General features: G+C 47.2%; 1 protein-coding gene across 3 annotated transcripts in view; it reads right to left on the reverse strand.

Moving 5' to 3' along the window:
* The window catches only part of Cables1 (Cdk5 and Abl enzyme substrate 1), a 115,265-nt gene that overhangs the window by 33,299 nt on the left and 69,688 nt on the right, over positions 1 to 12,278 (reverse strand). For 2 of the 3 annotated variants that reach the window (XM_071602862.1, XM_027935644.2), the window contains exon 4: positions 8,521 to 8,598. The exons of the other annotated variant lie outside the window; for it this stretch is intronic. In XM_071602862.1, the coding sequence (XP_071458963.1) occupies positions 8,521 to 8,598 (78 nt within the window). The remainder of the gene's footprint in view (positions 1 to 8,520; positions 8,599 to 12,278) is intronic. 3 annotated transcript variants of the gene reach the window in all.

The following is a 12,278-nucleotide window of genomic DNA, read 5'->3' on the forward strand; positions in this document are numbered from 1 at the left end:
TTGTCAATCTAAGCAAGCCAGTAAGTCCTGACATCTTCCTAACGCATGTACTGATTAGAGACGGCCAGGCTGGGCTCCAAAAGGGTTGGGCGATGTGGACGATGTGCCTGTGGGTGGGGTGAGGAGAACCAAGGCAGGGGCTTCACTTTATCCTGGACGTGAAGAGGGGCTCCAGGGACAGGGTGAAGTACTAAGCCTGGGAAAACTCCTTCCTTCTTAACTATGCTAGACGCCACCCAAACACGTCCCTTGCTTTAAACAGAAGCATTATACACAAAGGGAAAATCATGTATTGATCTGTTCAAAATAAGGCTGGGTGTTATTTGCATTTTGCTCACGTGGTGCTGATTCGAAGTTCAGACAACTCGACGTGACAGAGGGATAGGTGAGCCACTCAGCCGAGAGCCAGGGCAGGCCAATGGGGCTTGGGGAAAGTCAGCAGGTGTGACCTTAGCAAAAGGCCCTGGGCTTTCTTGGGTTTCATGTTAAGGATTCAAGTATTTGTGAGCTGCACTGAAGATGCTCAGCAGGCTGCTCAGGCCAAGGCAGATCTGCACAGGCTGGGGGGCTGATGGGCAGGGGGTGCCACCGGGGAGGGAGCATCGGCCAGGGTACCTACATTTGGAGTGGCTTGAGACCCTCTTTTGTCACTGTAGGTGTAGCAACTTTCATTGTTGTTGTGACAGAAGCACTCTGAGAGGCAGGACCCTGAGGTCCAGGCCAGATCATCTGTTAATCCTCTCCCTGGCCCCTCCTCCCTGCCATCAGAGCAGCTCTGCCATTTCCCTGGAGAGGTCCACAAGAACACAGTGCCAGATTCAGGGCTTCTGATAGATAGGACTTGCTCCTGCTAAGGTAGACTAGCCTCAATTGTTGGGGAAAAATATAAACACATATATACACACGTATGTTTTCCCATATACACATGTATACACACGTGTATATATGTATATGTGTACACACATACATAAATTTATATTTATATGTAAATCTTCCACAATATTAGCAATTCTCAGAAGCCTGGAGACAGCCCTCAGAACATTTCATTCCCTCATTCAACAGATGGAACCCAAGTGTCTTCTACGCACCATGCACAGTGCTGGGGCTGCCTCAGACTAAGACACAGCCCATACCCTCAAGTTAAAAAGAAGTTCACAAAACTTGTTAACACTTTAAGTTGTTGTAAGTGCTACCATGGGCTGAGGCAGAGATGCCACAAACATGAACAAATCCTTGGCATGGTCTTGGGGGTGGGGGTTGGAAGGCTGGGGCAGCTCCCTGAGAACAGAACAATCTTCCGAACTTTGCACCAAGCCTAAGAGCCCCACAAGTGAGAAGAACCTTACCAATTAAGGAACTGGGAGAACCCTGCTGGGGCGAGATGGTGCTAGGGAGGAGAACCTAAGCCATACTAAGAAGGGCCCTGTCTCTCTGCTAAGAAGCCCAGGACAACGAGAGAGGTTGATCAGGGGCTAAGCCTTCCAAAGACACAAGGCCGGAACCTCCAGCTCTCATCTGACTTCAGACCTGTTTTCTTAAACTGAACAGGAAAGAAATCACAGATGTGAGTTGGGATGAGGAGCTGGCTTCAGTACCAAAGGGGAGGCCTGAGTGGGCAGAGCAGGACGGCTGGCGCTCCCTGCCATCAAGCCCAGGGCTGGGATGGTGCTGCTTATTGCTGGGCCCGGCAGAACTTAGACCCCTGGGGTTTGGGAGCTTATTTGGATATCTATGGAATCTGACAGGAAATTGTCTTGCTTTGAAGGAGACATGAGCACTGGGTGGGATTTCTTAGGGACCCTGGCTGCCCTGAGGGTTCCACAGGTTAGAATTTTCCTTGGGTTGGAGTCTTCAGGGGCCACCCCAGGTTCAGTTTGGGCACAGGTGGATTCTCCAGTGACCCACTGTGGCAGAGACCACAGACTGGCTCAGCCCACCCAGGGAGACTGCACTACATGTCCAAGGTGGCCTCCTCTTCTGTGGTCCCCTCCAGAAAATAATATACCAAATAAAAACTGTAAGAAGTCACTACATCTGCACATTTTTTAAAAACTGCCAAGTGGAAGTGCTCAGGTGAAACCTGGCAGAGGAAGTGAATCACACGTGGGGGAGGACTTCTAACAAGCCCTGGCATGGGGACCAGTGGCAGTGGCAATAGTGTTTCTGTGGGAGAAGTCCCAGGGCGTGGGTGTCACTGGCCCTGGCCACACTGGCTCCCACTGTGCTATCCCCACGTGGCCATCCTTGTTTCTGTCCACCAGAGTTTGTGCGCTATTGCTCCAAACTGGCCATCAGAGGATTCTGTTGTCTGCAACTAGGGACAGCGTATACTAACTACTCTGTACTCCACACCCGTATCGCTCAGGGCCACTGTAGGAGGTTCATGCTGCAGGCATGACTTTGAACTCCTAAATATGAGAATAAAGGACAGTTCTCATTCAGGATTCACCCAGAGACACATGGGGTGTGCCCTGGGAGGATCCAATGCCAGGGGTAAATCAGCAACCTCTAAAGCCATTGAAAGTCACCACCCCGATCTCATTTAACCTACAGATGATTTCCTGAAGTGTCATAGGCAAGCAGAAAGCTCTGTATTTGAACTGTCCTGCCACCCATCCTTTGTGCAGAGGCATTTCTGGCATTGTACACAGTTACCCTCCCACTAACTGGCCCTCTTTCTCAAAAGCATATATTTTTTTTTCATGCACTGGATCAAGTCTTTGGGGAAAGGCCCTTAGGAAACCATAAATCACATTGTGGTGGTGTTCGGAGGGTGACCTGGGTGCAGTAGGGAAGATGCTCCCAAGACAAACAGGCAGCATTTCAATGTCACAACAGCAATGTGCCTCTGCAGACAGCCACAGCATCAGTGCCACATAGATGTCTCCCCCTGTTCACATTTCCTGGTCTTCAGATGACAAATACCCACATGGGGATTCACAGATCATTCTTCACTCAAGATTCTACCAAGAGAAACCTGGGGTATGCCCTTGGAGGATTCAATACCACAGGGTAAACAAGCAACCTCTAAGACCTTTGAAAGCCACCACCTAACAGCTCAGCCGACAGGCTCCAGGAGGTGGCCCTCATGTGGCACAAGTAAGTACAAGAGCCAAGCTGGTCCTGACCTTGGAGCTTTACCATCACCCAGATGCATAGTAGCTGACATTGCCTGGGTGTCACTGGTCCTGAGCCACAAAGCCCAGCCCCCAAGGGGTGGTCATAAAGGGAAACAGACTTGCTGCTGCAGTGTGTGTTAAGCCTGGGGACTGCCTCTGTGGGCTGAGCTGGCCCCACCACAGTGAACACAATAGGTCAGGATATTTAATGAACCTCCTACTAGTGGGGGAAGTTGCTAACACCTTCTCTACTCCAGCCTTCTCAAGATGGTACTATGAGCACCTACCTTATATGAAATTCATGGGAGGAAGAAATCAGGGATCTCTACAAGGCACAGAGAACAGTGCCTAGCACCTTGAAAATAACATTTAGAGGTTTTTCTTTTTATTTATTTATTTATTTTGCAGTGCTAGGGATTGAACCCAGGGACTCACCCATGCTAGGCAAATGCTCTATCACTGAGCTACGCCCCCCAGAGCAGGTTTTAGCTTTATTAACTTTATTTAGCAGGTTCACACAAATGTATGACTGCATTCTTCTGTTATTCCTAAGGAAATACACTCTTCTCTCAAACAGATTTCTCTACAAATTGAGGCAAGGAAGCACAAGTTTGAATTCATTGTTTAAATAACCGGAGCCATCTACTTCCAGTTGAAACCCTAGAGATCACCTTGGGAACCATCCTAACATCAGCTTGGTGGAACCAGGTGGCATGCAAAATGACCACAAACATCTCACACTGTTCTGGAGCCCAGGTTGCTCCGGGCCCTCTCCTGTGGTCCACTCCAGAAAATAATATACCAAATAAAACTGCATAGAAGTCACTAGATCTGCACATTTTTAAAAACCGCCAATTTTTAAAAGCTGGATGAAGAATAACTACTCGGGCATGAGCTCGTAGAAACTGCCGATCGTCGACAGGTGGGAAGTGTGAAGAGCACGTCTCATTCATGAGTTCCTTGTTGTATGAGACTTACCGCTTCCACCTGGGCTGTGCCAGCAAACACGAAGACAGCCATCTGAGCTGGCAGGATCTCTGGAGAGGCGAGCCAAATGTCCCCACCTTAAGGATGAGGAGCTGAGATGGAAGGCCCAGTGAGCACTAGGGACATCCCAGGACCTGGTCCCCAGCTCTCTTCCCTCCTCTCATTACACAGAGCCCAAGGATGCAGTGTTGGCCAGAAATGAGATTCCAACTTGAAGACAGCCATACTGAATTTTCTCTAACTAAAGAGCCACTTTCTATGGGGGTGTCCTTTGCAATCCCTCTGCCTGAGTTCACTAAACTCTTCCTTCTGTGTTCCAACCACACGCTGCTTAGAACTCACACAATTATTCACTATTTTGTTTGATGGTGAGTTTGTTTATACCTGATTTCGGTTTAGGCTCCGAGAGGCAAGTGTCATTTTCCTGTCATTGTATCCCTACCCCCTGGGGTGGTGCCTAACATATAGTAGGTGCTCAACAGACTTGAGTGCATAAAAAAATTCTGGCATGCAGTGATAGCACATGAAGGTCCACACAGGCAGTGTGTAAGAATGGCAATTTACTTGTGGAAGTGGGTGGAGGGAAAGGGGCATTACATAGCAAAGGACTTTTAGGTAATGACTTGGGGACAGTTAAAGTGTTCTCCAGCTCCTTCTTGGGGACCCTAATTTTCATGAACTGGAAACTCATCCCTATATCACTGTCCCCTCCACTCACTGTAATCCATCAGGACCTCACACTTACTGGGGTAAGAACGAGTGGCCTAACGCACAAATGAATGAACAGACAGTAAAACCTCTCCTAAGATCTGTCCGCATTGACCAACTGATGCCAGGAGCCAAAATCAGTTCATTTCCAGCTAAAACCAAGAACAAAGCTTTAGGACCATTGTGGGAGGCGAGGCAGAGAAGCCAGGGAGCAGGAGGTGGAGCTGGGAACTGCTCTGTAGCATGAGAAGCCAGAAGCCAGGTGCACAGAGATGAGGCTTCCTGGGAGATGCTTCCCAGGTGGAGGTGGTTCAGGTCCCCAGTGGAGGAATTTTTGGAGTTTCCTGATTTTATAACTTTCTTCTGACAAAGCTGGAACTGTGTATTATCCCCTTCGTTGGGGACGTGTGTTTGTCTGGAACCATCAGGCACACATGGCCTGGTCTCCGTGCCTGAGTACAACGGAAACATGGGTGCCAGAGCCAGAGCTAAGTTGCAGAGCTGCTGCCTGTGCCTCAGCCACAAAGCACAAAGGACAAACTACATGACCTGAAGGCCCTGCCACCACTGACCCTTAGACGTATATCTAATCACAGAGAGGGTTTCAGTTTAAAAGGAATTTAGTTGACTAGTTAACACATCCATGAAGTAAAGCAGCTTGAAATCTGTATATTATTAGTAAATTGACTGGTGTTTTGACTAGTATATACTTATCAGGATATTTTTATTAATATTTGAGCATAGCTGTTTCTCAATAATCAGTAAAAAGCAAACTTAATTATGGAAAACAGGTTATTTATAAACAGGACGCCTGCTCATTAAAAAGTTGAAAGAGCAGAAAGTTCTTAATCCTGCTGCTAAAAAAATGCAGGATTATGAATTGTACTCATGGAGGTAGAACTTGCTGCTGAGCAGATAACGGCATTAGGGATGGCAAAGAATCCAACGTGTTCTGTTATAGGATTCATGTTTATGCACCTTATTTTCCTTAAGGAGTGGCGGATTTGAATGTGCTCTTTTCCAAGATGCAAACAGTGACGTTCCATGCTCCTCCACATTCAGTTTGCTTCTCCATCCAGGGCCAAAAGGCAGAATGGCCAAATTCCCTGACAGTTTTGTCAGGTGGGCTTTCCTACAACAGGTGAGGCCTTCTGGAAGTGGGAAGAGACCTAGGAATGGACAGATACTGTTTTCTAGCACCAACTGGCTGCCAGCTAAGCATTTCCTGAGGTTTTTTTAAAAAAATGGAGAGCCACACGGATCCACAAGGATGCCTTGAGGGCTTGGATAACCTCTTCCTGGGTAATCTTGGTTAAAACATAATTCTTATTGGCTTTCCAACCAACTTTCAAATTTATCTTCAATTAATCTTCAAATTAGCCATGCATGGAAGTAACTTGCCTGACCATTCTATGGAGGGGCAAACAGGCTCAAAGAAGGTAATTTAATTTGCCCAAGAAAAAACTTTTAAGTCTTCAAAGCTCTCCACACTGATTCCCTCTTCTACTATCAGAACTAGGGGTCATTGATCAGCTGGACCCACCTACCTCTCTGCAAGTCAAGTGCCATGTGGGAAACTGTGTCCACAAGCGCCTATGAACCTGTTACCCTCTGGAAGGTTGATAATGTAACGTCTGGGTTTTTTTTTGTGTTTGGAAAAGTTTCTACAAATAGGAACTTGTCTGGTCTGGCTTCCAGATATAGGCCTGGCTTCCAGGACATGGAAAAACCTTTGGCCGGACAGACAGACAGAGGTTCAAATTCCCATTCTGGCCCAAAGTTGGTATTTGAGACTACAACTCTTGAACATCATTATCTATAAAATGAGGATACACATTAAAGGAACTCGGATTATGGAAATTAATTCACCCTTTGAGGATGAACCCAATGTGAACACTTCAAAGGTAAAAGCACAGAGAAACCAAATTGTCATAAAGAAATGGAAGGAGTCCTCTGCCAGGAAGACGCAGTAGTTACCTGCTGGGCTATCTTTAGCATCTATTAAAAGTATAATTACTTGTGCCTAATTCTGTGTCTCAAGTTCAGGGTGGACAGGAACCAGGCCCATCCTTCACCCCCTGGATCCTCAGTATCTGATCACAAGGTAAGGCAATCGGTGAATGAGACAGAGTTAAGGAAAAACTGGGTCAACTGGAGTGGTCCTGCAGGAACCCCCAGAGAAATGAGGCTGACTCTGCAATGCCCACCCAAGCCCCAGCTGGAAGAGGATGTGCTGGCAAACGGCTGTCACCTGATGATGCACATTCCTCTGGAGGTGTGTGTACAGGCTGCTCACACTTAGGATATTCAGGGCCCTGGGGACATCTGTTCAACTGGATGAAAGAGCTGGCCCTTTAGGGTCACATCCCAGGTGTGAGAGCTGCTACAAGCTGAATTCCCCAGGAAATGAGCCGCTACAAGCTGAATTCCCCAGGAAATGAGCCTGCGGGGGCCATGGCAGGTTAATCAGGTAAAGAAAGCTTTTCTGTGACATCCTCTATGCCAGCCCACTGGCCACCACCCCAGATGGCCCGTACAACTCCGAGCTGCAAGATCTGCTGATGATTTCCCCAGAACACTTCTTTTGCAAGATGGTTGTAAGGATGCAGGTAATAAGAAGGACCAGCTCAAAAATGCATGCGCGGACACATAGTGGGATCATTGGTGTCTGAAGGCACGCACCAAACCAATGACTGTGCCAGGCTTCCTTGAATAATGATTGCCGTTTTTCTGCCCCATGGAGCTTCTGAAACAGACTGTAATCTGACAAGTCTAGAAGAGCCAGGGAAGGTCGTGGTCAATGGAAATTCTGGGCAGAGCTCACAGAGACGGTGCAAGATGAATAAATGGTGAAATCAGCACCAGAGGCCACACTGCCCTCTTTAGGGGTCTGCAATGTGTTTGGCTGTTAAAATGACCAGAGAGCAGTTCTCGCTTTTAATGACTGAAGGCCAGAGCCAATATCCTATGATGCTTCTGACAGTCTCTGCAGTGAATTGCCCTGCCCTAAATCCCAGCAGCACCCTGATGACCCTGGTGACATGGGAATGGGGTCTGAGATCTAGAACAATGGAGGGAATGAACATTGGCAGCAGGGGTAGAGATTAGGAGGGGACACTCTGCAAGGACAGATCCACAGTTACTTACTTTTTTCCCCAGAGTCAATGGAGGGCCTTTTTGATTTAAAGAAGGGGACGTTTCTCTAACCTGTAGCTAATTATATGTTTGTTTTGGGTGCCACTTATGATATCTGCCCTTTGGTGGCAGCTCCAGCTTGTTGGTCAGTTTCTAAACCCAAGCCCAAGACACACCTTGTGTGTCTTGCACAGAGAGTCACACAGTTTGATCCAATTCCTTTCCTGATGTACCTTTTCCCAAAAGTTGGTGTGACCCTGTGTGATATATGGTGGGCCCCATATTGCTCTTGCTTTGTAGTATTGGGAAAGGTGACAAAATGCAACTTAGAAAAAACAGGCAATATCACACACACACACACATACACACACACACACACCCCAAGAAGGAAGCCTGCTGGCTGAAAAGAAAGCATAACATCTTTTTTTTTTTCCTTTCAGATTCACAAATACTGAATTTGCAGCATCAAAGCAAGGCAAGTTCACGAACATGGAAAGGGAAGCCACATTATGCACACCGGCATCTGAACTTTTCACCCAGAGAACTACAAAGCATGCATGCATATACATACCCGGCTTGGGTACTGTCGCGATACGGCAGCACGGAAAATATACTACAGAAGGATCTTCTGCCACTGATAAGGACTATTCTAAAAAGTGAAACAAAAAAACAAACAAACAAACAAACAAAAAAAAACAACAAACTAAATGCAAAGACTCAAATTTAAAAAAAAAAACAAAACAACTCTATAGCAATTAAGCATTCACAGGATTCACAGCAGTATTTGCATACTCCCGCCCCCTCCTCCAACAGATGGTATTCTGCTCTCCTTGCAAAATGCAGCCTCAGCACAGAAGTATGCTGCCTCTATCACCCAAATATTAACACGTGCAACACCAGCGATCCGTGAGTCCTTTCTCCCTTAAAGAGGTGCTGGCTATGGGCTGCACATGCAAGACGGGAGCAGACAGTGCCGAGTTTGGGGTGGGCAGTGCTGGTGAACAGTCATGCCACATTTAAACTACTCATTTGTCTTCTGCAGTAAACAATGCAAGAGCAATAGCGCCAGAAACCCTGAGCAGGAAAGACACTCTGATGCCATTATGATCATTAGGTTTTTTTTTTTTTATATGCTGGCAACGTGTTAGGTTCTGAGAATAGATCAAGGGAACAATTACATAATCAGTCTTAGCTTCCATTCCTGCCATAAAGAAACTACTGGAAACAGTTCTGCACGATGCTCTTATGCAATCCAAAGCCACTTAGAAAAACATTCAAAACAAAAACAAAGACCCTCAAAAGTACTTATCCTGGCATCTGAGAATAACTTTTGCCAAAGGGAATCGCTGATGAGAAAAATGGATAAATGAGTGAAAGAGATTTAAAAACAGAATTCTCTTTAGTGTCACGTCAACATACATCACAGACAGAGCTTACTTACTTTTCTAATATTTTCCTTCAATAATCATAGTGAGACCAGAGAAAATAGTACTTAGGCAAGGATCAAAGTTTGGGAATTCTAACCTTGTTTTAAAGTTAGGCAATTAGATTGCCTACAGCCCTGGGAGAAAGTCTGGTTCCCTGGCATGGCAAATCAGGCCTCTGCTCCTGGCTCTGCTTTCTTGTCTGAGCTTTATCACGCATTTATACTAAAGTGTTTGCAGTACCCCAACCTAAAGAACAACAACAACAAAAACTTGCTGTTTTATACCTGTGCCCATCACATGCTATTCCTTCTTTATGTAATGCTACATTTTGGGACACTTGGTAAACTCCTATTGATTCTTCAAAACCCAGCTGAGAAGTTACCCCTTCAGAGAATGTCCCCCTGCTGTCGCAACCCCCTGCTGATCATTCCTTCTCTTCTCACTGCTGTCTCCACTCCTTTTCACGTTTCCCGGAGTGCCCTGGTGTGACCAGTACTGCTCACCATTTGCTGCTTCCTAGAGAGCAAGTCCAAGGGTTTTTAAGCACACGGCATCTCCCCCATAAATGTCCATTTGATGTCACTGAAATGCAGCCTGACTGCAGAGCAGCACCAGAGGATGCACCAAGGGGGCGCGTGGGGCTGTAGCTGTCTGTTAATCACAGGATGGAAGCAATGCTCCCAGCTAATATCAGCTGTCACCGTTGTATACCTCAGGCAGTTTACTAACTCTTCTGAGCCTCGGTTTCCTCCTCTAAAAAATGGGGTAAAATTAGAAAGTATTTCATTGGAATGCTTTAAGAGTAAATGTGTCCACACTGGGAGAATTCTTGAAGTAGCACCTGGCAAAGAGTATACACACTCAATAGACAGGAATGGTCTTCCCTGCAGATCAGCTTTTTGGGGTGAAGTTGTTTCAGCAGCACAGTACTTAGATTGGTACCTCTCCACACCTCCATGCTAAGTACCCAGGCTGCTAAGTGTGAGGGACTGTGCTGTGGACAGCTGAAGGACCACAGGCCTGACCCATCTGCAACAATGTAACACGGCAGTATGTGACTGAAAGAAGTTTCTCCTCAGATACTTGAGACCCCAACTCTGCTAACTGCAGCGAGGACAGAAGCATCATGTCTTGAGTGGTCCTCCAAGGCCTGTGGGGCCAAGAGCCAAATAAAACTCCTGCTCAATACCTGCCAGGTTCCTTAGGCTCTGACATGAAGCCTGGCCACAGAGCTTCCTACGTGACAGTGACCCTGCAAATTTATTTAAGCAGGCATGACAAGGGTTAACACTCGTTGCACATCAATTACACGCCAGATTCTGAACGCTTTAACTGACGGAACATGAGCCAGCAAGAGATGTGCCAAAGTTCAGTGAAGCTCCAGCAGGTAAGGCAGACCAGGGATTTGAACTTGAACTCTTCACCACCATGAGTGCTCTTCTGTAATGTGCTAGAAAGGCCTGCTCTGGTGCTTAGCTGGGCACCCTTGGACATCCATAAGTCTGTCTTCACTTATGTTCCACAGTGGCTTTGGAGCCTGGCCTGCATGTCACCCCAAGAGTGATAGAACAGGACAGTACTACTATCAGAGCTGGAGCCACACGGGCTGCATTCTCCCCTCTGCTCAGTCTGGGCCCCTTCTGGATGATGGACAGAGGCTCTCCACCCTCCTACTGCCATTCCCACCATCCATCCAAGGGAAAGCCTGGAGCCGCTGGCTCTGTCACTCGACATCCTGCGGAGAGTGTCTGAACTAACTGGCTCCGTATGACCACGCTGTCTTCATCACCCAGTTCTGTCTTTTTCCTTCCCACCCAAGAGCTTGTTTGGACATTTTTAAGAGAACAAGAAAATGAGAGAATACTGATGCAAGCACATCCCAGGCCTTCTTCCCAGTACTGCAACGCAGGGTGCCTATCCATCCGTGGCTGTGTTGTCCTAGGAAAATGAGTGCTCGCTCTGGGTGGTCCTCGCCATTCGTCTAGGAGATGCTGGCGACGTGGCTCTCATTCAGAAAAAAGTGTTACTCTAAGGCACAGGCCAAGTTTGGCAACTGTGAACATGGACGGCCTCCCAATAATTCCAGGAGGGTTGGCTCTTCACCGGTTGGCCCTTCTTCAGCAACTGAAATGGAAGGATGAAGGAAGAACACTGCATCCTTGGGCCTTTCCCTTTCCTCCCAGGATCTGATCATCTCATAGACTCCTGCTCTCCCCAGGGATTGGAGACAGAATCCACGGCAGGGACCCAGACAGCAGCCCTACAACAGCACTGCCAACAGGGCTCCCAGACACATCTTCCATGTTTTCTGAAGGAGTTCTGGCATCCGGGAGAAACAGCAGAATACATGCAGAGCAGGTGAACCAGCCTGCTCAGCTTCTCACGCTAACTACTTAGGGCAGCATGATCCTAACAACAGGTCCTACACGACCCTCCGCTGTGTTTAGAACCTTGGAGTTCATGGGAATTTGCAACTTTTCTCACATGGGGGACATCCATCAAAATGCAGATGCCCAAGAAGAAAGTCTTGGTGATTTGTTAAATCTCCTCAAGTGCCTGTTATTGATGAAAGAATTAAACCAGATGCTGGTAGTCATGAATGTCCAAGGGCAAGCTGGGTGCAGTGGTACATGCCTGTAATCCAGTAGCTTGGGAGGCAGGAGGATCGTGAGTTCAAGGCCAGCCTCAGCAAAACCGAGGTGCTAAGCAATTCAGTGAGATCCTGTCTCTAAATAATACAATAGAATACAAAATAGGGCCGGGGATGTGGCTCAGCGGTTGAGTGGCCCCAAGTTCAATCCCTGGTACTTACCCTCCCCAAAAAAACACAAAAGAATGTCATAGGACAACCAAACTCCACATCCAATGGGCTTCAGAAATTGACTGCTTCCTTGTTTTTGCC

The sequence above is a fragment of the Marmota flaviventris genome, chromosome 16 (assembly GCF_047511675.1).
Source record: "Marmota flaviventris isolate mMarFla1 chromosome 16, mMarFla1.hap1, whole genome shotgun sequence".
In the NCBI taxonomy this organism is placed as follows: Eukaryota; Metazoa; Chordata; class Mammalia; order Rodentia; family Sciuridae; genus Marmota; species Marmota flaviventris.